General features: G+C 39.5%; 3 protein-coding genes across 5 annotated transcripts in view; 1 reads left to right on the top strand and 2 right to left on the bottom strand.

Annotated features, from left to right (window-relative positions):
- Positions 1 to 409: 409 nt before the first annotated feature.
- Positions 410 to 9989, bottom strand: tgs1 (trimethylguanosine synthase 1). 3 transcript variants are annotated; one of them, XM_060873626.1, is made up of 15 exons: positions 9940 to 9989; positions 9644 to 9695; positions 8544 to 8608; positions 8326 to 8457; positions 8003 to 8185; positions 7263 to 7785; positions 6723 to 6843; positions 6530 to 6616; positions 6280 to 6433; positions 5836 to 6175; positions 5413 to 5598; positions 1818 to 1961; positions 1494 to 1710; positions 1000 to 1078; positions 410 to 718 (listed from the first exon to the last, which is right to left on the bottom strand). In XM_060873626.1, coding segments are annotated over exons 2-15 (2346 nt in total). In that variant the 5' UTR covers positions 9645 to 9695; positions 9940 to 9989; the 3' UTR covers positions 410 to 604. The 3 variants fall into 3 exon arrangements, with proteins under 3 accessions (XP_060729609.1, XP_060729603.1, XP_060729598.1); XM_060873620.1 differs by having other exon boundaries at positions 8326 to 8465; positions 9940 to 9988; XM_060873615.1 differs by lacking the exon at positions 9940 to 9989 and having other exon boundaries at positions 8326 to 8465; positions 9644 to 9933.
- Positions 9990 to 10610: 621 nt separating this feature from the next.
- tmem68 (transmembrane protein 68) lies at positions 10611 to 15995 on the top strand. The gene is made up of 7 exons (XM_060873605.1): positions 10611 to 10761; positions 11427 to 11840; positions 11937 to 12104; positions 12374 to 12567; positions 12665 to 12725; positions 12811 to 12950; positions 13845 to 15995. Exons 2-7 carry the CDS (start codon positions 11513 to 11515, stop codon positions 13947 to 13949), a joined length of 996 nt encoding a protein of 331 aa, XP_060729588.1. The 5' UTR covers positions 10611 to 10761; positions 11427 to 11512; the 3' UTR covers positions 13950 to 15995.
- A 3560-nt stretch (positions 15996 to 19555) lies between these two features.
- Positions 19556 to 26385, bottom strand: part of xkr4 (XK related 4) — a 41353-nt gene continuing 34523 nt past the window's right edge. Inside the window, exon 3 of the mRNA XM_060873601.1 lies at positions 19556 to 25263. Coding sequence (XP_060729584.1) covers positions 24305 to 25263 — 959 coding nt within the window. The 3' untranslated portion in view covers positions 19556 to 24304. The remainder of the gene's footprint in view (positions 25264 to 26385) is intronic.

The following is a 26385-nucleotide window of genomic DNA, read 5'->3' as shown; positions in this document are numbered from 1 at the left end:
ACTGCAGTGATACACACCAGATAGGACACCGGTCCTGATCTCATGAGACCAGGCGTTCACACAATCATAACCAGTAAATTTACAGGCATCCTGTTCTACTGTTTAATTTTTGGGGTGGATTTTTATTTAAAATTGAAAAAGAAAAATGCAAACCCACAACCAGAAACATTTGACTAATTTTAAATGTTATTGTGTCTAAAAAGTTGCATTTTAAAAGAATTCTTAAAACATATTACCACATATCTACGCACATGTACAAAATTTTTGCGGTTTGACAATCTTCATTTACTCTATATTAAATAAATAAATAATAAATAAATACTAAATAAATAAATTAATATTCATCAGCATTGAGAGTAGGAAAGCTGCAAGTAAAAATATAGTAAAAACGCCAACAGGAGACACTACAGCAACTTCACATGATGACCTTTAATAGAAAAACATACAGATGTACAGAGACATGGGAAAATCTCCTGTAAGATAAATGATTCATCTTAAAACAGTGATCAGACAATAAAACTAAATAATAAATAAAGTCGAATTTATATATATATATATATATAGACAGGGTGTTAATAAAAGCTGAATCTGTCAGTGGAATTAACTACGAATCTGAATTGATTAAACTGCCAAAATATGCAGTTATGGTTTTCAGTTTGTTATTTAGGAAGTTCTGCTCCACTTCCACTTTCCCACCAGGGCCAGCAAGAGATGCGATCTGTAGAGACAGAAAATAAAATAATAGCTAAATGAATTATCTGGAGCTGTGAGCGCTCAATGAGGCACATTAGGACTCACTCAGAAACCTTAAAACTGTGAATATAACATTCTGTATTGTCTATCGATTTGTATCATTTATCGATTCAAAGACTTGATGTGTGATCAACAATCGACCAAATTTTGTGCAAAAGGATTCCCAGCTGTTTTGAAGTGAAGTGATGTCACGTGATGTAGGATTATACTGGTCTCTCTCTCTCACGAGGTTATACGAGTTCTCACCTGCTCCATGTCAGTGTTGCGTGGCAGAAAATATACGACGTTTTCCGAAATCTTTCTGGCCAACCTGAAAATTTCAAATGTATGAGCAGGTTAAGGATTTTCAGAGGGATACACACTGCACCGAGCAAACAACACAAACTAGTGACTTACTACAATGTCAAAAAATCTGATTTTACAAATTCTCTTCAATCCCAGGAAGCTTTTATCTGCTACACTATTTATGAAGCGTGCGGTTATAGGCAAATAACCAATGTCCGGGAGCTACCGATTTCCCTGAGTATCATGATTTTACTTATTAAAAATGATTAGATTTCACATTGTACAATGTCCCTAAAAGCAAGTCACTTCAGTTGGAGCAGCATTAAAATGTAAAAAACCCAAAGTTACGGCTTTACCTCGTACACTGTAGAGTCCTTCATAAATGTTTCATAAAACTAATCAACAACTTCTTACCAATCAGATCGACATTCAATCAGGTTTAATGTAAAGGATATCCATCGGGGCTCATCATGGTCTTGATGTTGAAGACGTCAGCACTGAGGTACTCTGGTCCCCCCCACGGAGGGCTAAGGAAGACTACGTCGGCCCGGAGCCGTGGTGCCACCTGCAGGAAATCTGCCTGGATGAAGTCGATCCTTTCGCTGACTCCATACACTGCAGCATTGTGCTGTGCGAGTGCTAGTCGGACCGGGTCGATATCGACGGCGATCACTGAGTGACGTCAAAACACAAAGACGAATGTATTACACTTTACATTTCCAACGTGCTGGATTTATCACGACCTGGTGATTAGTGTATTGGGTGAAAAACTGCTCTACCCGTGTTTCCAGTGAGGGCGAACTGGATGGCATTTCCTCCCACACCACAGAAGGCATCGACGATGACCAGCGTCTGTGACGCAACCTGCACCCTCTGAGCAATGTGCTCGGCTATCTTCTCAGGCGTGACAGAAAACCAGCCCTCTGGGGACAAACCACATACATTTCCAGAGCTGAATCTGATCTGCTTAGTCAAACTGAAACTACAGACATGCGATCTTGCTACAATGAAACAATGATGATATGTGCTACAACGAGACAAAAGATAAAACTCTTATTTAGTACTAATATTAATACAAGATCATTTCACAGTTCTGAGTGGTTGCGAGTGATTGGTTTCACCACTAGGAGGCAGTGAACTGCTAAATGTATAGACTGTCAATCAAACCGTCGTTTTAAAGCGTGTATCAATCCTGGCTGTTAATCCTACACCACCAAATGTAGAAGGTGGTTAAAAAGGAAACGGCGCAATGTTCCTGGACTCTCATGAAGCTCTTCTGAGATGGAAAGTTTAACAGACTGTATCCTCCTGCTTCTCTATGCACATCAACACCATCTGTTTTTAGGCTCCACCAGACAGCTCCGATTTTTCCGCCTCTTGTGTGTGCTGGTCCACTGAGAATAAAACACCTGCAGTGAGCCATGCGGTCTCTGACAACTTCCTGTTTACGTCTTCTGCCCTAAACACACAGTGGTGCCATGCAGGCTTTTGCAAGGCATTTCATCAAAATATATACAAGTATGTTATATATATAAATATTTATATTTCATTAGCAATACTATAAACTATACTCAGATATTATATTATTAACTTCCTTAAATATATTTCCTTTGATGCTATGCAATTCTTATCCCCATGTGCACTCTCTGGGACAGATGTTGGGCCTCCATCAGTGCATTTCAGTGTCAACAAAGAAGGCGTGGCCTCACTGTGCCTGTCACTACCGACAAAAAGGCATGGCCTCTGTGCTTGTCACTACAGACAAAAAGGCGTGGCCTCTGTGCTTGTCACTACAGACAAAAAGGCGTGGCCTCTGTGCTTGTCACTACCGACAAAAAAGGCTTGGCTTCTGTGCTTGTCACTACCGACAAAAAGGTGTGGCCTCGGTGCTTGTCACCACCGACAAAAATCCGTGGACTCACTGTGCTTGTCATTACAGACAAAAGTCCGTGGCCTCGGTGCTTGTCACTACCGACAAAAAGGTGTGGCCTCGGTGCTTGTCACTACCGACAAAAAGGCGTGGCCTCGGTGCTTGTCACTACCGACAAAAAGGCGTGGCCTCGGTGCTTGTCACTACAGACAAAAAGGCGTGGCCTCGGTGCTTGTCACTACCGACAAAAAGGCGTGGCCTCGGTGCTTGTCACTACCGACAAAAAGGTGTGGCCTCGGTGCTTGTCACTACCGACAAAAAGGTGTGGCCTCGGTGCTTGTCACTACAGACAAAAAGGCGTGGCCTCTGCGCTTGTCACTACAGACAAAAAGGCGTGGCCTCTGCGCTTGTCACTACAGACAAAAAGGCGTGGCCTCTGTGCTTGTCACTACAGACAAAAAGGCGTGGCCTCTGTGCCTGTCAATACAAGTACTCTGTGTCTATCAGTCCCAGCGAAAAAAGGTTCATACTTTTTTGTTAATTACGGCATGCATTCATCAGGACTGATAACACAATGATGTTTGTTTAATTGTTACTCCTGACCTCCAAAATGGCTAACAAACAATTACAAACAATTAGTGGACAATGTGAGAGGCACTTTAGCAAGTCCTCAGTGGCTTACTCTCACCGGAAAGCCTGTATCATTATTAATTTACTACACAAACGCCATGTCCTTTCTATCCTCCATGGAGGAACATCCGGTGACTCTGAAGAGAAACTATAATTAAGTGTTAATACAAACTTCAATCAATATACAACTCCTCTATATATACATATATATGAGATGGAAGTAAGAGGGAGGTACGAGGAAGATTCCTCTGGCTCTGCTGAAAGACAAATACTCTGATATCAAACGCTCAGTGGGTGCTTGATGATCGGAGCTCAGAGGAACTTGTAAAAGCATGTTAGACACACAGCTTTGAGGACGCAAGCTCTTGTACAAAAATAATCTCTGATAAACCTGAGTTATTGTTATATGCAGCTCAGAACTTTGTTTATTGAAACTAATCAAATTTTGCTCTGATTAATATGTTATAATGCAGAAATAAACAAATAAAATCGTGTGTATAGGGTAAAAGTTGGGAGTCTGTGGCATGTGCAGAAATCCAAGTAAAGGTGTTCTAGCCTAGGTCTCGATAAAGGAGGTGTGGCCTCTGTTTCTGTCAGTCTCGGTGAGGGAGGTGTGGCCTCTGTATCTGTCAGTCTTGGTAAAGGAGGTGTGGTCTCTGTGTGTTATATATATATATATTTTTTTTTTTACTCGTCTTTTTTCATGCTGATTAAAATCTTTCTCTCTCCAAATGTCTCTTTCTGTCAAAACCTTTTTCTCTGCTCTGATGCAGGAGGCGTGAAGGGCTTTTTGAATAACGCCAGCACTTCTCCCTGCAGACACAGGCAGTTCATCAGGCGATGCACTCCTGGCCAAAGCACACAACCTCTCTCTCCCTCACACTCACTCACACACACAGGTCACTATGCTCTCTGCTCTGGTTCCACACTGCCAGTTCTTTAGAAGTAGGCACTTTTGTTGTAATCTCTAAAATCAGACCTGCCTAACTATTGACCACTCCCATATACTTAACAGATTCACTCTCTTTTATTTCGTCTGCATTCGCCAGAACATTATTTAACCTCCACTACAGTCACACCGATCAGAACGAGACACATCCAGACAGGAACCTAAGATAACTCCCCAAAAGCCTGAATGACATTTGAAATTAATTCATCCCAGTTAGAGGAGTAAAACTGAAGCAAGCAGCGAAGCCAAGGGGCCAAGAACCTGGAACTGAGTTGGAGAATGAATGGTGTTGACTTTAACGATGTTTCATTGATTAAAAAATGATTCTAGAGTTTTCATTTGGAGCGAAAGTGTGAGTACTGTATCAAGCTATGAAATGTCGTACCCTATTTTTCAGTACAGATGCGGTTTTATATAATTATAGAATATAAGTTTTGTACAAACAAATTCAAAGTTGCAGGCATTGAGATGCTTAAAAAAAGACTTAGCTATATCTAGATTATAGATTTTTTTTCTTAAAACGTCAACACATCTACAACACACTTTTTTTTGCAACAGCAATGTGATGATAGAGATATTTAATCACGTGAAGCGTCTGTGTGCTGCTCTTTAATACCCTTCACTGGATTTTCACTGGAAAGACGACTCGATGAATAATAAACCGTCATTCATTTAAAGCCCCCTGCTAACTGCGAGCTAAAAATAAAAACAAGTCCTGTTTCCAACAACTGACCCATCTGAAGTGTTAGGTAAAAGGGGTGTGGCTAAGAAGCTTTATGCTGAAGGGGTGGAGCTAATTCCTCTGATTTCGATTTTGGAAAAGTCGATCTTTCAACCCTTTGTGCTTGGCCCCCGAAAATAAGCACTTATTCCAAAATGCATAGTTATTAAACAGGAATTAATAATAAACATAGCTATATCTGACCGTGATCCAGTTTAACACCCTCATCGAAACGAGAGAACAGCCGATAACGCTGAGCCCAGTACTTGGCCAACTCCGGCTCGGCTGCGATCTCGGGGGGCATGTCCACGTCCACGCCTACATCCCTCCTCTTCCTCCTTCTAGCAGCCTTCTTTTTCTTCTTCTTTGAAGACATCTTCTCCCTCTCAGCTGAACAATATAAAAACATTTAAACTAATCAATTATTGATGTTAAAATCAATCAAATAGTTCAGTCTCAGATTTGAGGCCAGTTGAGATTTTAAAATCTTCGCAGAACTGCTGTCAGGTTTGCTAACAAAATGCATAAAAGCACATCTGTATACATGAAAAATAACAACTTGTTTTTTTCTTCTCGAAGATCAAGGACCATTTCCACACTGGCTAATCAAATGTGCTGCATGCTAACCTCCGTTTTTCTCCTCTGGAGCATCAGAAATGAGAAAGTCCGGGATGTCCAGAGATACAAGTTCTCTTCCATGTTCCTGTTCCTTACAGTCTGTAGGAACACATGGTTCCTGCTCTGGTTCTGTTTGCGCTTCTGATTCCAGCTCTGTTATGACCTGCTGCTTGCTGACTAAACGTTCTTCACATTCTCCATGCTCACCAAGATGATCAGTCTCTCTAGACTCCTCCACCATTTCCTCCTTACGTTCCAGTGGACCTGGAGCGCCGAGTCTGTCTCCTGTCCTGTCCACCGGCTTCTCCGAGTCATTCTCGGTTCGGACCGTCTGGAGGAAATTCTGCACCTGGACAAAAAATATGAAATGTCACGGAGGAGGCGTGGCCTAATCCTCCTGCGAGTTTTCAAAGTGTGTCTGTGTCCCCTGTTAAAGAGAAATTACTTTCTTACTTTTTGGAGAGTTTTGTTGATCTTGGGTTCTGCCGTCTCTCCGTCCTCAGTGAAGAACACGTGTTTGTTGATTTTGCAGGTCGCTTTCTTTCTCCACTTTACCTTCCTTTGAGTTCCCTCCTGAATTCTCCGGAACTTTAAAACACTCATGAACCTGCAGCAGCACAAATACACCATTTGATTCTGAACGTATGTGTGTGTATATATGTGTGTGTGCATGTGTGTGTGAGAGAGTGTGTAATGGTCTCACTTGTTCTGAGGGTCACGTTTGAGACCCAGACTCTCCCAGGCTTGGTCAGGAGGCATCTGGGCGAGTTCTTCAATGTCTAGCTCATGACTGTGGGGAAGAAACACAACTTACACAATTTACAGCTAATCTTTAATAGAAAAGTCCTCAAGCTACAAAAAAACTACACACTAAACACATTTAAACAACGGTTTACCCTCTTTTATTTTTTGCTTTTCTCTCAGGCGGCTCGTCCTCATCACTATCGTCCTGCTTGGAGCCGCTATTCGCTGGTTGACAATGTCTATTAAGCTGAGTAATAGCCTTTTTGTCGCTTTCTGAAAGAGAAAGAGTTTAAAATCTTTTAAAACTTCACTGAGACTTCACCAGACACAGAGGCCACACCTCCTTCACTGAGACTGACATACAGATGCAGAGGCCACGCCTCCTTTACTGAGACTGACAGATACAGATGCAGAGGCCACACCTCCTTTACTGAGACTGACAGATACAGATGCAGAGGCCACACCTCCTTCACTGAGACTGACATACAGATGCAGAGGCCACGCCTCCTTTACTGAGACTTCACTGATTCAACAAAAACCACATCAGTGACTTTTATTACAAAGGGCCGGAGCTGAAGCATGAAATGAAGCTAAGCAGAACCACAATGAAATTTTATGATTATTATTCGATTATTACAAGTTTACACACACTTTTAACAACTCAAACTGCTCCTTTAACGTGCTGGACTTACTCTCTGTCCCGGTGCTGCCCGATGAAGACGGTCTTTTCCGGTCTCCTCCGTCATGAGGCTCTTTAACATAACTAAGGTGTAAAGTGTTAAGATCATCCTTCTCACGTGTCTCTGTGTCCAAGGTTAAACTGCTAACAAGCTCCGCAATGCCAGAGGGGTTTTCTTCCAGAAAGGTCTCCAGTTCTTCTGACACCTGATCACAGGAAGCAGAAGACTTGTGTCCATTTTCCCCCTGTTCCATCACATCCAGCTGTTCATGGTGTTCCTCTGCGTGAGCTTCCTCATCTCGAGCAGCATCAGCACTAATCGTCTCGTCGGTCATCCAGCCTTGTGAGGCCCAGTAGCTAAACTGCTCCCAGTAATATCCATAAATCTGACTAGCATGCTCCTCCCATCGTTTCTGCCATTCAGGACTCGCCCACGGAGCTGAAGGAGACTCAACTGAGAACTCGTGGTGTTTCTCCACCCAGCTTGTCCACAGAAGGTTTTCCCCATGCAGATTCCAGTACTGTAGCCAGGCATGCTGCGAAATTAAAAAAAAATAAATAAAAAATCATACAAACAGCCAACAAACACTAAATTGTGAGACACTCAGAGGCACAATTACGTTAAAGACTACGTTTACAATTAACAAATAATTAAATTCTGACTGAAAGATTAATAGACAGACAGAGAGAGATTAACAGGCAGACTAACAAAAAGATAGATACATGTTAAATCTAACATCAGGGTGTAATTACATCAGTGTGAGACTCTGGTTCAATGCAAGTCGCATCCACAGCAGCCTTTGACTCCTCATTCTCATTCTCCTCCTCTTCCTCCTCCTCTTCACCCATCGCCAGCTCGGGTTGTGAGCTTTTATCATAATCAGAGTTCTCCCATCGTTCCTTGCTGCTCTTCTTCCCTCTGTAGCCATTTTTGCTCTTCACAGTGCAAAGGGAAAATGTTAATACTGTGACATCACAAATGACAAGAAAAAGATCTGGACAACAAACACCACACAAACTTTTCTTCATTTTTTATATTACTATTTAAAAATAAAAGAACAGAGATGAAGACATACCGCTCTGCTCTGCAGCGAGGAGCTGGAGAACGCTACAGGAAGCCCCAAACTGACCATCAACAAGGTTTCTTCATCCAGCACCGTGTCCTCCGCTTCCTCAGAACAGCTGGATTCCTCATCTTCATCCTCCTCCTGATACACTGCAACAGAACTGGGTTAGAAGAACAGTTCAGCTTAATTCACTAACAATAAGACAAATCTCCTGGCTTACTACACACCTTGCGGTTCCTCGTAGGTCTGATTCTGTAGAGATCTGTTATCCGATCTATACAGCTCTCGATCACTGCAGCAGGAAAAGCACATGGACATCCATCCATATCACATATTCCATAATGTTATAGTATAATACATGGCTGCCAACTCTCACGCATTGAGCGTGAGACTCACGCAATTGACCCGATTCTCACGCTCTCACGCCACACCCCCATATTCTCACGCACACTCGTGCATCAGTGAGGAAAAAGAAATCGCGCCGCATGATCTCGCAAAGCAAAGCGCAGAGAGACCAGACAGACAGCGTAGTGAGTTTTTTGTGACAATTGTGAGGGAAATACACAATTTATTCCCATAAACTGTGTAGTCAGCCGTTCTCCCTCCCATCTGCACCGTGTGAATTGTGAACGCAGGCAGGTCAGTGAGTTACAGGGCGTCTCCGTGTCTCCGTCCAGTTTAGGCTGGTAACTAATAGGCCTATGCTGTTATATAGTTTATATAGAATTAAGTTAGCATTAGCAGACTTGTTTGTTTTGCAGCACTGAGCAGTTATTTTTCATAACTTTCTCATAAAAAAACAGTACAAAAGCATTTCCAGATGATAAATATCTGGACATGCCTAGTAGTTAATGTTAATTATTGTTTTCTAAGAACAGAATGTCAAGTCAACGACATCGCATATTGAAATGATTTTATTTATATCAATAACAACTCATCAATCATGTCCAGATATTTGACTGGTGGTGGATAAATTTGAATGTTCTGTTAGAAGATGTTATCCACCAGCACTTACAATAGAGCACAACAGATCTGTGAACATGTTAATCCTATTTCTGAAAAATGTTTGTAAAAATTAAATGTAATGTAAATCTCCCAAGAAATTCTGTACAGATGCCAAATACTTTGACAATCAATACTTAATACACTTCTGCTAATGCAAGGATTTTGTGTTTGTATTTTTTTCCACACCAATCCCCTCCGTAAGCCCCTCCTCCATAACCAAAGCCCCGCCCCCCAGAAGCTCACGCTAAGCTGAACTATAAAGTTGGCAGCCCTGGTATAATATGATAATATTAGTATTAATAATTAAGGATCAGACACCTACTTGACAAAAGCTCTGGAACAAAAGCAGTGTATCGTCATTTCCTCTTCTGCACCTTGATAAAAAAACACATCAGCTATTGGAACTGCATGGTATTTACCATGACTGATCATGCTTCAATCTATAAAACTGTAAAAACTATTCAAAAATAATAAACAGAAGCTTCCTAACAAGAGGATTCTACAGCATCCAATCAGCACGTAGACTTCACTAACAGCGGCATGACGTCATCAGATCGCGGTAAAATACTAAAAAACACAAAGCAAATATGATCTAAAACATCAGTGTTTGATTCTCACGTGTTCAGACGCAGCGACAAAAACCATAGATGTATATATACGCTAGATGTCGTATAGAGGTATATGGACAAAAACGAGCAAGGGGATTCTGGGAAAACAGACGACAAGTTAAAAGCTTTCAAAAAGCACAGAGCAATTGTAATGGGTTTAAATGATTCGTTGATAAAAAATTAAAAATACCATTTTTTTTCTTCTTGTACATCTAGCAGCAGTTCTATTTTAAGTATTTATTTATTTATTAAAGAATACATTGCACATATCATTATTGAACATCTACCAAACACCTGATATAGGTTAAATAAATAAATAAATAAATAAATAAATAAATAAGACATGTTTAATGCATTCATTAGCATACAATATAGAACAGCTGGTGCGTATTACTTATTTATGATTATAATTCTACTGGCAAAAATGAATATTAATAAATAAATAAATAATTTTTTTTAAAACTCTTAAATCGTTTGCAGTGATCAATTTAAATCACTAAAAAGAATCATTTTGTACGTCACTTATAATAAATACCGTCAAAACAAAAAGTGCGCTAGAATGAATTAAAAATATTTAACTAGTTTTTAGTGTTATGAGCCGATGACTTTTGTTTTGAAGGGATAGTTTGGACAGGCAGCGGAACTTCATGGTGGGTGGGTCGGGGGCGGTTTCTGGATCGTGTCACTTGTAAAGAAACCCGGGTAAGTAAACCCGGAAGGAAAATAGAGTAACAACAACAAAAATAAACAGTTATTTTATTTTGATTAATGTTCTTGCGTATTAATTAGACGAATAGAAGAAGCAGGTTGAGGCCATGTTGTAAAAAAAAGAGTGAGTATTTAGTGATTATTTCCTTTTAACGTGTTTGTGTGTGTTTACTCATGTAGTTTGTGTTTATGGAGCTCGTCGCGACTGCTTTATTAGTGTTATAATGACAGCAGTTTGTTAGTGTTACACACAACATGTGGCTGTTTTTATATTTGTTAAACAACAGATAGATTAAATACTCATTTATTCGCATGTCAGTGTCGATTTTAGGATCTTTCGTTGTCAAAAAGATAAACGTTTAATAATGAATCATAAGTGTTCTTATTTTATTTGTATGTTGTATCATGTAGATTTATTTGTTAATAATTATATTTTTATTCTTGTAGATATTGAAGAGGAATTCAATTATTCTTCCTGGAAAATGTTTACATAATTCAGTTATTTAAAATAAATAAATAAATAGATAGATAGATAAATGAATACTCCCCATGATGTTTTTATTTATTTATTTATTTAGACCAATTATTTTCGCATTTTTTCAAATTATTTTTTAGACCAATTATTTTCATATATGACCAATTTTTTTCCACATAAATTTGACACGTTTGAGACAATTTTCTTTTTTTGACGAAAAATTTTGGTCACTTATTGTTTCTATGCAGTCACATGTGCTTAGTTTGTGTATGAACACTGCACTATAATGTATTTATTTCTCCTTTCTCCCTCAGGTGTGTGTGTTGGAGCGAGGAGCTTGAGTCCAAGCTGGCCGTCTGCGGGCAGAGGGACGAACTGAAGAAGCAGCAGCAGCAGCAGTATGTCTGAAACGAATGAGTCGTGCTGGTCTGGGGATGAAACTGCGGGTGTCCTCACGTGTCTCCTCATGGCCTGGGAGGGCTGGTTGGCTTGGGGAAATCTTAAGGACTACCTCAGCGTCTTCGAGTACCTGCTATGGGTATTCACGCCTCTGGTCATCGTCTTCATCCTGCCCTTCATCATTGTCATCCTGCTCTACCTGTCCATCCTCTTCCTGCATGTGTACAAGCGCAAGAACCAGCTGAGAGAGGCCTACTCTTATAACCTGTGGGATGGTGCCAGGAAGACACTGGCCACACTGTGGGATGGCCATGGTTCCATTTGGCACGGTACGTGTACTACACCAAGGGGTAACGGTGAGGGATGGGTTGGGGTTGTACATCAGGAAACACTGACGACATTATTAACATCTTTGTTTGTAACAGGTTATGAAATCTGTGGTTTAGAGAAGATTCCAGAAGAAGGCCCTGCCCTCATCGTCTACTATCACGGAGCTATTCCAATCGACTACTACTACTTCTTGGCGAGAGTGATCATTCAGAAAGGCCGCTCGTGTCACTCGGTAGCTGATCACTTCCTTTTCAAGATCCCAGGTAAACACACAAGCAGGCAGTGGAGAAACCTTTATATGCTACAATAAGTATCATTAATTAATTATGACTTATTTTATGAAACTTTGTCTGACATCTGTCAAAATCTAGTAAAAAAGGCATGGCCTCTGACAGTTATAAATGAAGGAGGCTTGACTTCTCTCAGTCGTAGTAAAGGACTTTTCTGACAGCTAATAAACACAGTTAGAATGATCTCCCAGTACTTTATTATATACATGATTGTGACTTGCTTTTTTTTTAAATACTCTCAGGGTTCAAGCTGCTGTTGGAGGTGTTTAGTGTGATCCATGGGCCGCAAGAGGAGTGTGTGAAGGCTCTGCGTAGCGGTCACCTGCTGGGAATCTCTCCGGGAGGCGTACGGGAGGCTCTGTTCAGCGACGAGACCTACCCGCTGCTGTGGGGCAAACGCAAGGGCTTTGCACAAGTGGCCATTGATTCTAAAGCGGTGCGTTATTTTAAACACGCTGTGGAAATGTCTAAATTCATTTTACTGACCCACTGAAGTCCTTCTGGTTCTCTTCTTCTCTCTCTCCTCTCCTCAGCCAGTCATTCCCATGTTTACTCAGAATGTCCGGGAGGGATTCCGCTCTCTGGGAAATTTGAGTAAGTCTTGCGTAAAGTTGTTCTGTAAATGCACCACATGGAAAGAGTTTAGTATCCTGTTTAATCACAAACATTTCTTCTTCAGGATTTTTCAGATGGATTTACGAGAGGTTTCGTTTCCCGTTCGTGCCTGTCTACGGAGGATTTCCCGTCAAATTCCGCACTTACCTTGGCGACCCCATTCCCTATGATCCCAAACTCTCAGCCTCCGAGTTGGCAGAAAAGGTACAGCATCAGAGACATAGCTACACACAGGCTTATACAGAGACCCATTAAACCACCCACCCAACCATCTATCCATCCATTTACTCCTTCATGTGTCCAACCTGCCATACATCTCTATCCATCCATCATTAAATATCCAGTTAACCCGAAACCTATCCATTCAAATCTCCAAGCTATTATCTATCCATCCATTTGTTCATTCCCCTATCCATCCCCTCAACCTACAGTTCTACCATTCATTAATCTCACCAACCATCCCTTTATTCACCCAGCATCCTACTTATAATTCATCCATCCATCCATCCATCATCCATCCAGAACTTCTCAGCCAATTCATCTAACCATCCATCTCTACAACGAAACATCTCCTCATCCATCCATCCAACCAGAACATTTGTCAGTATGTTTGACCATCCCTTAATCTACCCTTTATCCATCCAACCAACTATACCATTAGCAAGGATTAAACAGCTAGGCCTCTGTCCAACCCATCATCAAACAATCCATCCATTTAACCCAACTGTCCAACCCTCCATCTACTTTTCTCTCTATCTATACCCATTGACCTGCCATCCATCCATCCATCCATCCATCCATCCATCCATCCAATGAACCAACCACACATTCTTCTATCCATTCAGGATTGACAAATCAATCCATCCATCTCTCTAACCACACATTCCATCCATCCATCCATCCATTTATCCATCCAACTATCTACAGCTACTATCTAAGATCATTAGTATGATGGATGGTGGAAGCCCTCAGTTGTGCCTCAATATACAATCAGTCATATTGTGGGAAGAAAGTCTTACAGTGGCTCAGTAAGCAACACTAACATCATAAAATATTCATCTGATTACAAGCATTTCTCTAATCTGAGCCTTTCTTCAGGTACAGGCAGCAGTTCAAGCGCTTATCGACCGACACCAAAAGGTACCCGGCAGCATCCTGCGAGCGCTCCTGGAGCGATTCCACATGCAGCACAAAGACGAATAACACTCACTTCTTTCAGGTGCTCCTCGAACCAATTGTGCAGCACGCTTGAAGAAGAACAGCACAGTTTGTTCTCAGGCTAAAACCCAAAACCAGGTTTATTCCCAGCATTAATTAACACAGGACCGGAAGAGTTAGAAGTGTTATCAAATTAATTTATCGGTTATTTGTGTGATATTGTGACGTTACTGATATGTGGCACAGACACGTCGATGTCGGCGAATGTCAACAAAAAAAATATATTATAATAATAATAGTGTGTATTGTGTCTCGTGTGCACGTGAATTAGGAGTCCGTGCATCATGTATTTCTTGCGTGTGTATTTTTTTTTTTATCCGTGACTTATTTGCACACTTCGATCGTTTTTGAAGGACCACTGCCAAAACAAACGAGGCCTTTTGGTTACTTGATGTCAGAAAACATGAAACAGCTTTTAGAGCTGGTGCGGTTTTAAAAGTTATTTATTTCTTATATAAAAAGGATTTAATGCTTGACTGATTGAATGACTGAAAATGGAAAATGCTTTTTTTAATGAAAGATACTGATTATCTGTGATGGTGAAGGAATGGGATGTATTCAAAAATGAAATTGTGGTGGTTCACGGACATTTCGTTAAAAATCTTTTAGATTGTTCTAGATTTTGCTTCTGGATGTAAGACAGCACTGAATAATGATGATGAGGATGAGGATGATGATACAACCTGAGCTCTTGTATTAATGAGGAAAATCACAACATTCCTGGAATCTGATCACTTGACCAGTACTACAAGCCTCGTGATTATTGGTTTTATAAAGCCGATTTAATTGCATCAAACTTCTAAAAGGTGTTTAAATTGTGTTTGCGATGATTTTCTTCATAGGAAAAATACTCGGACCAAATTGTTAATATGAACAGATTGTTCAACCCTCTAGATCCCCTTGTTGCTGACCATTTTATATGTGGAAACACAACAGTCAGCTCATGCAGTTACAGGAAAATAATCAACCACCCTGAAGTTTGTTACTTTCTAATAAATGCTCGACGTGTTTTATTGCTCTTACACCACGGTTCATAAACGATAACAATTTTCCACTATAGTTACGCTTCATCTTGTGGAACATCTGAGAAAGAAGTCACTTTTAGCACTGATATAGGAGCTGTACTTAACAATCATAACTTTACCAAAATAATATCAGTGTTGATACAGAATCTGTGATACAAGTCCATACTGCAAGTTACCATAGAAACCATAATCTATTAGGTTATTAACAAGAACATTAATTAAAGTAGAAAATGAATCACCTTCATAAACCAATTAGTGATTGATCTTCTACATGCTAGGTGGATCTGATAATCTGGCAACCTCGTATTCATACAGTATGTAAATGATTTATAAAGCATCACAGTCTGTACGAATGTTTGACCGCCTTTTTATTCTGGAAGCTTCCATCTGTCTGTAATGTTCTTAACGAACAAAGAGCCTGTCGTGCGTCACACTGATGAGCTCATTGTTTTAACCTTGCTAACACACACACACACACACATATACACACACACATATACACACAAAGCTTACTGTTACTTTAACAGATTGAGGAGTTTGAGCATGAATGCAGAGCAGTGTATGACCCTGTACAGATCAGTGTTGCAGTCACTGTGAATCTAAACCTAAAAAATAAAACCTATTTTTCGATAAAGTCTGGCTCACTTGTTGCTTGTTCAATCGCACGTTGTACTTCATGAGCAGACTGCAGATTTTTACATCAGCTTTACCAGTTAAGGAGCTTTTAAAGCAGCTGATTACTGAGAGCCTGCAGGGCCGATCTGGGAGTTTCAGCTAAAAACTTGTTGTCAATGTTTTTTTTCTTTTTCTCAAAAAACTTACAGTGAAGTTGTTTTGTTTTGTTTTCAGGATTAATATTCAGAAATGTGCTCTTTAATGCCTCAGTCTGGATAATATGAGACTAAAAACCAGCAACGTTGAAGGATAAATCTATGATATAACCATGTATATGGATATGTAATGTATATAACACCAGAAAAAAAATAAAAATAAATAATACATCCTATATCCTGGTGTGTTTTAAGAACGTTTTTAGAGAAAAACAGGAGTTCTGTTCATTCTAGCTCTGGGTTAATTGTTAACTTTACAAAAATCCTTAAGGGATCTTGGTTGGTTCTGCGGTTCTTCTTTCTTCATGTTCTTTTTTATTAGTGAAGAACCCTTTAATTATCATTTAATAACCATTAAAGAGCCCTTTCTTTTAACATTTGCTACATAATACAGTACAGTCTTAAGAAGAACCAAAAAGGGGCTTCACAGTGATGCAAAGAACACAAAGAGCCTTTAATCAACAGAAACGTACCATGGACAAATGACAAATAAACATTTAAGAGCTTTTTTTAAGCGTGTAGTGGTAATATGTTTCTTCTTAATAACCTAGAACATCCTCAAGGATATATTTTTAAGGATATCTATGATGATTAAGGGTTCAAAAACATCAGAAAGGACATTTCTTTGGAAGCTAAGGACTCAAAATTAGTCCATGAAGAACCATCAAAGAACTTTTATTTTCAATGAACTGGGTAAGTACAAAGATTTACAAAGTCCAAACTTTCTTCTTAGAACCCAGAACCTTCTTCAGCAGTTCTTTATTTTATAATTAAGGGTTTGTAGCTTCTTAAAGAGGTTCCGCTATGAAACCTTTCTTAGAACTGCTACGTTTCTGTATCATACAGTAAGTGATTCCATATAGACGCATTTTACGAGCCTTAATTATCCAGTAAACCTTTAAAACCCATTCAAGAACCCATTGTTCTATTCACCGTGCAAATGTGTGAAACAGACTTCATCTGATTGTGTGTTTTTTTTTTAAACCAGGAACCTGCCTGGAGTTTTAGATTTAGCAAATGTGTCTAAAGTACTGAGTGTTTGCTTGGTTGAGTTGATGAGAGCAGCATGTGCCAATTACGGAGTAAAAACATTCGAAGCACTTGATTACTGATCGCCTCCAGACTTTTCAAAATGTAGCACGAGCTTTAACTGGATTTTTTTTTTAGTGCATGCTCCAGTTTTTAGAGGAATGGAACCCATCTTGAGCTTAATGTCCACCTCAGTCACACTAAGACCTTAGAATTACACTACAGGTGACCAGGATCATTAAAAAACACACAATAGAATTAATCTCTGTCAGAACATGTATGCAAATGAGGCTTCATTTAATTAAATATGTGTACATTACAAACTTAAGATCTACAGAAACACTTTTAAGGGACACTGTTATTATAATGTTTGTTTTTTGTTTGTCATTTTTCTTAATTTAATTATTAGCATAAAAAAAATTCTTCTGGAACATATTTTTAAATAGGGAGTCGGAAAATCTAGAAGCAAAGATTTCTGGTTCTGAATGTTTTGTTAATTTTTTTTATTTTTATTTAATTTGAGGGGAAATATTTGTCAAGTGGGCGGAGTTTAAAACCCCAAATCCTTCAAAGCTGTTTCAGGCAATGCAGTGACGGTGAGTTGGTCAAAAAAAAAACTGTTTCTGTAGAACCTTGTCCTTTGTAATGATGCATGTCTTGATCTTTTTGTTTTGGCGTTTAAAGAGCGATCACAATTTTTTGGTTGATTTCTATTGAGTATGAATTACAAATAAAATGGAATCCAATTCATGCACAGATCTGAGCAGGTCAGGGCTAAAGGTTAATATGTCTTACCATCTCAAATTTTTCAGCTTTTCACCAAAAGAACATGGCAAGGGAGACGGATAAAATGACCACAGTGTACTTTATTAAATGAATTTGGTACTTTGTGTTGCATTAGAATCAAATAAAAATTTACAAAAATCCAATATATACAAAAATGTAATGCTCTTATTGTCTTACTCTTCAATATACAATAAAATCAGGTAACAGAGTCGATGCATTTTAAGCACTTTCATCACACAATGCAACTTAGACCAATAATGAACAGGTTTTTATCTTTTTTGCAAATTTTTTTTCCCATTTAATACGTCAAGTACACCACACTAGTTTAAATTTGAATCTGTATTACGTCATATGGAACAGCCATTTTCTTGGCGTTTCATCGTCGCTTTCTAGTCAACATACACCCTTTTACGGTCAGGACTCAAAAAAGGAATGTTCGTTTAAACATGTACATTTGCATACATTTATTTACAGTTGAACAGCCGCCTGCGGTTTGCGGCTGCCGGCGAGCTTCCGAGAACATCTGTACACTGTATGAACTCCAACATGTCTAGCCAAAGTTCATCAAACTACTGTGCTTGTACTAATTCCAAGTGCTCTGGTGATAACCACTAATTAGACCAAAACTTTATATATTTTTCCCCCTTATGGTATTTTATTTCATCTAATCATCTAATTCTAACGATCTAACGGTGAGGGACGGCTGTGGATGTGTTAGAAAATAGAACGAATCTTTGAATCGAATCTTTGAATCTTTGAGTCATATTAAAGAGTGAAAAAAAAAAATCACACTTTCAGAACCACTTTTTCAACACTTCCAAACTATAACAGTCATCATCATCATCATCATCATCATCATCATCCTTATTATCATCATGTCTTTTGATTGTTAGGCTGCAAAATCAGCTCAATTGTTGTCATGTGTAAAATCCCCCTGCTGTAGAAGCACAGTAACTCGACTAAAATGAATAAAAAAAAGACTTCACCCCACCACCGGCATGGGAAATATGAAGGGAAAATTTATAAAACATGCCACTAAATGTTCATTTAAGGCAAATAAAAGTGATAGAAGCAGCAATGAATGAATGAATGAACGAATAAACAAACGAACAAACAAGAGATCTCCCTGACAGTACTACTTTGCGTTTAAAGTATCTGAAGTCCCGGTTTTGAGCTCGGAGTTTCTAATGAGTTGGGTATAAACAGCAGAACCCCCACCTGGCCACATCACCATTTCATCTGGCAGCAGAATCCAGTCCAGGTTTGAGATCCACCCTCAATGATTCAGCCTTCCAGGGTCTACCGGAGAACCATGAAGAAGAAGACCAAAAGATGAAGGCGCTCTGTTTATTACACCATCTTGAGGTAGGTTATTACCATTTATAGTCTTTCCAGAGAGATAAAAATGGTAGTTTATGCTTATTTTATAAAATAAACCTGAACACAACAATACTTTAGGAAGGGTGCAATGACTTCACACATCCTGCTAGTTAACTACTTAGAACCTTATATATATATATATATATATATATATATATATATATATATATATATATATATATATATATATATATATATTACTCTAGCACCTCCCTACAAGAACGGGTCGTGAAAAGGATATCAAAAACCATTAATTATCCGATAAACCCTTTTTGACTTAGAAGACCCTTTTATTTACCAAGGGTCTACCATGGGTCTACCAAGTACAAAAACATTTTAAAGGTCTAACAGGTTGTAGGTATTAAAAAGAAATAATTACCAATAATTTGGTACCACTTACTTACACATTTAATACCTACACCCAAAAAAAGGGTTCTTCAAGGCTTTCCGAAGAAAGATGAGAACCATCACTTAAAGAAACCTTTCAGAAACACTTTAAGTGTTTAATTACACTTTAATTGGTTAGCTTATTAAATTAAGATCCAAGGTTAATACTAATACAGTCCTGAAATAGTACTTTTCCAGAACCTTTATCACTAAGGTTCCATTTAGTAACCTGTTTCAATGTTCTTTGAGAGAATCCCTAGAAGATTCTAGGTGGAACCCTATAACAGGGTACTGAAAAAGGGCTTCATGTGACACCTTTAAGGTGTCACTTTTTAAAGAGCGTACTTCCTGTTTCCTGCCCGGACCACTGTGGGATGACTAACAAGCACTAAACCAGCTAATCCCTCAACTGACCAGTGGTTCATCAGTAACTGAGGCAATCTTCAGAAAATGTCTGAGAAGTTCCAAGGGAAGTTATTTGTGCATGCAGACAAATGTGCTCAGATAAGCTTGATGTTCTCGCTTCAGTCAAAACAGACAATGGTCTACTTTCTAGGTTTTGTTCTAGCTTCATCCTAACCACCGATCCTGCCACCTGTTATGACCAACGTGTCTCGTCATGTCTTGCTAACCTGTTTATTTATACCTCCTTTGTCAGCACCATTCCTGTCTTTCACTTTCCTCCTCCTTTTTCGTTTTTGGGTTGATGTGGATCGTTTGATGAAGATATCTCCACAGTGCACCATTAACTTCTTAAAGTATTGAATCTAATCACTGCTACAACCTTTTCAGGAACTTTTCCACTAAAGGAAGCAGTGAACATTTTAGTTGGTGCTTTTCTGTGGATGAGGGACTCCCTGTGCCATTAGTTCCTGTAGTAGTCTTACTTGATTGGCCATATGCAACCAGACACCATTATTCTGGAACTTATCTTTTGGCTCATGTAGTTTAATGTTAAGACTGTGATCCAATCTGTGATACAATATCAATATCAGAGCTCCCACTATCAAGCGCTACCTGATACAGCTATCTTTACAACAACTCACTCTGTTCTTGTTATGAAGAAGTTATGAAGAAGCTTTGAGGCTTTGAATAAATCACCCGTGTTCTGAGTATAAAATTCACCAGAGGCTCAAAGATCAATGTGTGAAATCCAATCTAACATGAAACCAGTCCAGAATGAAAAGCCAATATTTCTACATTCTCACGTTTCATATATAACAACCAAAGGCCACAGATGCAGAAATAAAACTAAACTGAATGGCGTGAAAATGGAAGGACATACGGTATAATTTCGAATGTCCAGGACTCTAGCCCAAGTTCCATGATTAGGAATGATTGAAAGCGAGTATCCAGAATTTTGACTACATTGTATTAATGAAGGGTATTAATGGAAGAGCAGAGATTTGTTTACAAAGACATGATGGATGACATTCAAAAGCAAACAGTGAACACCAGTGGTGAGAGGAACAGGTCAGCGAGCTTCTCTCGGTCGAGCTGTTGCACAACCTCGACGTCAACATGAACATTAACAACGAACAATGCTGAGAAAACAGATCGTATCTAATGTTGACACACTGGCTGAACAATCAAACGTGGGAAACGTTTCATGATTAGGCTGCTTTTGAAACACACACACACACATATTTCAGCGCATAAAGTTACATCCAAAATCAGATTTAGGATTTCTTGGGAAAGGTTTTGGCATATTTCTGCTTGAGTAGGTAAAAATTTCCACGTTCTAATGCTCTTAAATCTTCTGGTGTCCCACTAAGGGAGATTTTTGAAGGTCTTACTCAAAGTTTTTCTCAATGTTCTGTCAGGGTAAAAAATAAGGTAACAAAAAACCCCACAGAAAATGCTGACTGCAATAAATAAATAAATAAATAAATAAATAAATAAATAACAAAGCAAAAAAAGTCTGACTAAAGGACATGGGCTTCTGCATGTATCTTTAAATATTTTTACAATTTTCATGCCATTGATTGATGAAACATTTTTAATCTCATTTTTTAATCCAATTTTTTTATTTATATTAGTGCATTTAAACGGATTTGGATTGAAAGCTCATTTCATCGCATTTAAACATGTGACTGGATTTCTAATTTAAAGTAACTTTGATTGTAGATCGGATTAAATGTGCTGTCGGAGTCAGCTTCACATAATTAATGGCATACAGTGAAACATTGTGCGGTTCAAAACAACCAGTAAACAAGTAAATCGACTTCAGTGTGCACACTATGCATGTTACCGATATTAAGCTTCCAGATTACGTTATGAGACACGATCGAGCTTTAATAGTTTGACTTGGGAAGGTTGGTGCACTTAAAAATAGATCTGAATGAGAACTTTTTGGCTCTGATGATGAGAAAGCATCAATGCTGAAGCAGTTTCAGTTTCAGATCAAGCTAGCCAACAATTAGTAGACAAAGAGAGTCTTGAGTTTTTTTGGTAAAATGGAGTCCAGTATTTTTCCAGAGTTTTCTGCTTCAAACATACCTGATTTGAGCTACTTGTTAGCCTATACATTAGCTAGATCATGTGATTTAGTATCAGGGAAAACATAAATCTCTGTAGGGAAATAAAGTATTTAGTGTCTAATCTCACCCCTGAACGTGCTGCTTCTTCTATGGGATTATTTTTATTTAGTTATTAATTTATAGTGAGAAAATAAAAACCTTCGTCATTTTATATCTTCTGTGCGTGAAGTTGTGCTCCTTAATGTCTGGACTTTAATTCTTTCAAAAAAACCTGATGAAATCTTTAATTACTCTAAAAGTGTAGGCTGGAAATGTTTATTGGTGTATTGTGCATCTGCTTTTGTAAAAGAACAAATTAAAACTTCATGGCCAGGCTTTCAGATGACTCAGCACTTTTATCCATCGTGTCATTTAACCTTTCTTCAAACTGTATCAAAATTTGGTGCAGAACATAATTGGCCACTGGAGCATGGGATCATTTCTCATCACCTCAGAGGAATAAAAACCTTCAATGTTGCGTGGAGTTTGACATGTTTCTATACTTCCCAGTGTCCATGTGGTGTTTCTTTGGATCCTTCATCCTCCCAAAACTGCCAGTATGTGAACTGACTAATCTATATTTCCTCTATGTGTGAATGAGTATCTTTTGTAGAATCTTGTGATAGACCGGTGTCACAACCCGCCTCACACTGAGCTTTCCAGGATAACCTTCAGATCCACCAAAACCCTGACCAGGATAAACTGCTTACTGAGGATGAATGAATGAAAAAAAAAAGAAAGAACGAAAGAAAGAAAAAAAAAGATACCCATGCAAACAGCTTTGATCTGAACTGAACACAGGGTAGTGTAAAAGTTATGTCTAAAATGTGTGATTAATCGTGTGTTAACCAAATATTGGGAATATTGGCACATGCGTAGTGCGCATACACAAATCCATCAAAATCCTGATATAAAATCAAAGAAAAAGATTAATGTCACACTTCAAAAGAAAGACAACAGACACCCTTGTCCGAGTCTAACAACGCAGGCCATCAGGATTGCGTCGAGAACTTCAGACATTTTTCCTCCCAGTACAGGAACCACTTTTGCTGTGCTCAAGTCTTGTGCTTGTCCTACTGCATCCTACTTCATCTCCCATCGTCTCCGTACGTCGTTCCCCTTCTTCAGACCTCCTATAAAAAGATACTAAGAAGCACTTTAAACTGAAAGAGAGACCAGATTTTTTTCCTTTCATATACAGATGAGATTTTTGGCAGATTTAAAGATACAGTGTTGTATTTCTGTAGACTCGACACGTGAACCGGCGGAGCGGACATCGTGTCTGGTTACTGCCGAGCGAATACACACCTACTGTACACATACTCACACACACATGGACACAATCATAATCATTAACACTCGTGCGAGTTCACACAGACTCAAGCAGAACACTGTATCTTTAATCTTTCGGAGGACGGTGGAATCCATCCTGGCTCCAGTTGAGTGCTTGTCTGCTGTGGATTGTGGCTCCATGTTGTGTGTGTTTCTCAGTACATACGTGTGTGTGTGTGTGTGTGTTTGTGAGCATTTTCTTGAGGGATCCGTATCAGCCAGCGTGAGCCGAGCTGCCAGGAAGTGATTTCTTGGCCTGGTTCCTTCTCCAGGAGAGAAGTTGTGTCTTAGAGCCTGGGTCAGTCCCACGTGGCTTTTTTCATTCACCTTTTTTTTTATTTTTTTTTTTTAATACAATATTCAAGTAGATGACTGAAATGCTGCCCTGTTTTTTAATGTACAGTTACTGGCAGAGACTCCAGGTCCACCATGTCCACTATGGAGTCCATTATGGACCAGGATTTTTTTGGCACTGCGAGAGTTTTGCTGATGTCAGACAACTCGAGGGTTTAGCACCCCTCAACGGGGAGAGTTTCTTTTTGTCTCCACAAGTTTTTTATCAGCACGAGACTTGGTCGCCGGTTTGTCCTGTTGTCCAACATGACTTATAGTGTCACTGTGTAATGATGGTTTAAATCCCACTGCATTCCCAATGCGTTATGGCAGATTTATTATTTAAAGGCCTGAACGACACTAAATATATTTAGACGACTAAAAAGGAGTAGTGTGGAGGAGTTAACTCCACTGAATAATCTTATGAATGGCCTGACTAGATATTTGCTCAACACTGAGGGGGAAAAAACAATATAAAAAACCTTACGTGAGTGAGCATGTTGTGCCTATTACTTTGTTTTTATATATTATTATTTGTTTTTGTTGTTGTTTTTTTTTTCATTTTTTTTTTTTTTTTGCAATCCATGACAATCAACATCATGGCTAAATGCTATAGGGCTATAGTCCCGCTCGGCTAGTCATGTTATTGCCACAGTCCTGCTGTTAATGGATGATAAACTATAAGGTTCCACGCACCGAGTTGTGGAAAAGTGGTAGAGCTACAATGTGGTCTCGTACTCCAGCCGCTCCTGGACGAGCATGTCATCCTTGTACTGTAGTCGAGGTGGCGTGGGAGAGTTAGCGATAGCCAAGATGGCTCTGCGTATGCCACGGTCCAGCACGTGCCTTTCCCAGGCAGGGTATCGGTTCCTGCAGACGTCTATTCTGATCACGGTTTCCTCCACGCGAGGCGTGCGAGAGGATGGCGTGGATGGAGCTGTGGGACGTACTTGAAAAACAGGGGCGCATCCGTCTCTTTCAGTGTATTTAGCGTCACGATCAGCGTCCCTAGCCAGTGTGCCACCCCTGTTGGAGCGAAGGGAATTGGTAGCACCTTCAGTTGGCATGGCAAAGCTGGTGTTCACGTTGGAATCATCCAGCTGGCTCAGACTGGCTGAGCGTCCAAATCGCGGCCCGTTAGGATGGAAGAAAGCGTAGTACATGAGCATGAAAACGATTCCTGTGAGGAAGCTGGAAAAGATGACACACAGAGCAGGAACGGCGAAGGCGTCTGTGCCCACCGGCGAGCGGTACAGGTACCAGAGCGCGCTGAGCGCCGCATTTTCCAACAAGATCACCAGGTAGTAGATGAAAAGGCGGCAGCGCGTGTGACCCTCCTTTACATTAAACCAGCTGAAGATGTAGATGATACCCACTACCATGTCAAAGACGATCTCCTCCCACTTAGTGACGCAGAATTCGGTCTCACAATGAACGATCCAGAAGGTCATAATGCACCAATGCAGCACAATGAAGATTCCGAAGTAGAGCTGGAACACGGAGGCGAACAGGGCAAAGGTCACAACACGTGCCGCAATGGTGAAGAAGTGCCAGCAGAACTGAATAATGACGGCCAGGTAACTGACAGGCTTCTTGTCATCACGTGAATCTCGTAAAGCCTTCTGGTAGGATGCCAGAGCCCAAGCCAAGGACACCAGTGAGGCAGCAGCAGTCATCCCTGAAACCAGCAAGAGAATGTAGACATGAGCTTTTAAAAGGAAACAAAATCAGTTGTCTTTTTTTTAAAGGGACACAAATAAATAATGCAGCTGATAATGAATTGCGAATTATGGGGTCTTATTTGCATTATGCTGACCTCTGACCCCTGCTAAGTCTGAAACAATGGAAACTTTAGGAAGAAAATGATTTGTGGAGTAGCTCACTAAACAATGCTAACCTTAACACAGCTAATCACTAGGCCAATCTAACAATTACCAATAATATCAACTCATCTGTGCTAATCAACCTCTGATTAAATTTACTCCTTATTTAAATTATTAGCTTTCGTGAAACACATTTTAAGCTAATCAAGTATTTTAAGCTAAGACAATTTTTGTTTAACACAGACTAGCTTAATAGCATAATAATGCATTTCTAATATCTAAGCTATGGATCAGTACAGTAGGCTAGCATTGTTTCTTCCCCTGAAAAAATACATAGTTTTGGACAGATTATATTTTTTATTGCTTTAAAACAATCCACAAAACATTTGCTTTTGGAAAATACCATCCATTTACTATTACTGTTATCCTAGATGAAATGATTCTGATCTAACATGATAAATGCTTTTAGTTTAAATACATGAAGTAAAGATAACGGCAGGAGAAGAACAGGTGGTCGTTCAATTCCACAAACACGTTCATTCTTTATTATATCTTTGAGCATTTGTGGTTCCTGAGTACACAAATGCTAATAAAAAAGAACAGGCTCATAAAAGTTAGCAACTGTGGTTCATTCATCCTGCTTCATCTACCGATTCTGTGGAATTACGAATCCCGAGCAGCGCCGAGGCTTCAAACCAAATTGGAAGTGAAATGTGGAGAATGAATCATGAGGCGGGTTGAAAGTCGTTAGCTCCGCAGAGTCTCCTCAGAGGAATTTCTTATTTACGCTTGTAGATCGACTCTATGATGTCTGGGAGTGATGCTAACTGCACGGCAGTGGCTCGGTGATGACGGAGGCAGTGGATTAAGGGAGAAAATTTCACTTGATGGAGTATAAAGAGACAATGGTGAAAACTAGAAGCAGGCGAAATCTGAATTTATAGCAAAGAAAAAGAGAGAGAAAGACTGAGAGAGAG

This window comes from Tachysurus vachellii, chromosome 1 (assembly GCF_030014155.1).
Source record: "Tachysurus vachellii isolate PV-2020 chromosome 1, HZAU_Pvac_v1, whole genome shotgun sequence".
Classification (NCBI taxonomy): Eukaryota; Metazoa; Chordata; class Actinopteri; order Siluriformes; family Bagridae; genus Tachysurus; species Tachysurus vachellii.
This window is presented reverse-complemented; position numbering and strand designations above follow the sequence as displayed.

What these genes read in the sequence shown, in the direction of transcription:
- tgs1 (XM_060873615.1), bottom strand. Translation starts at nt 9,753, where the DNA reads ATGATCAGTCATGGTAAATACCATGCAGTTCCAATAGCTGATGTGTTT. An exon ending in CGCCCTCACTGGAAACACGG is followed by an intron (nt 1,711 to 1,817) that starts GTAGAGCAGTTT and finishes GACGTCACTCAG; the next exon opens with TGATCGCCGTCGATATCGAC. An exon ending in ACCATGATGAGCCCCGATGG is followed by an intron (nt 1,079 to 1,493) that starts ATATCCTTTACA and finishes ACCTGCTCATAC; the next exon opens with ATTTGAAATTTTCAGGTTGG.
- tmem68 (XM_060873605.1), top strand. Translation starts at nt 11,513, where the DNA reads ATGTCTGAAACGAATGAGTCGTGCTGGTCTGGGGATGAAACTGCGGGT. An exon ending in CTTCCTTTTCAAGATCCCAG is followed by an intron (nt 12,105 to 12,373) that starts GTAAACACACAA and finishes AAATACTCTCAG; the next exon opens with GGTTCAAGCTGCTGTTGGAG. An exon ending in CCGCTCTCTGGGAAATTTGA is followed by an intron (nt 12,726 to 12,810) that starts GTAAGTCTTGCG and finishes TTTCTTCTTCAG; the next exon opens with GATTTTTCAGATGGATTTAC.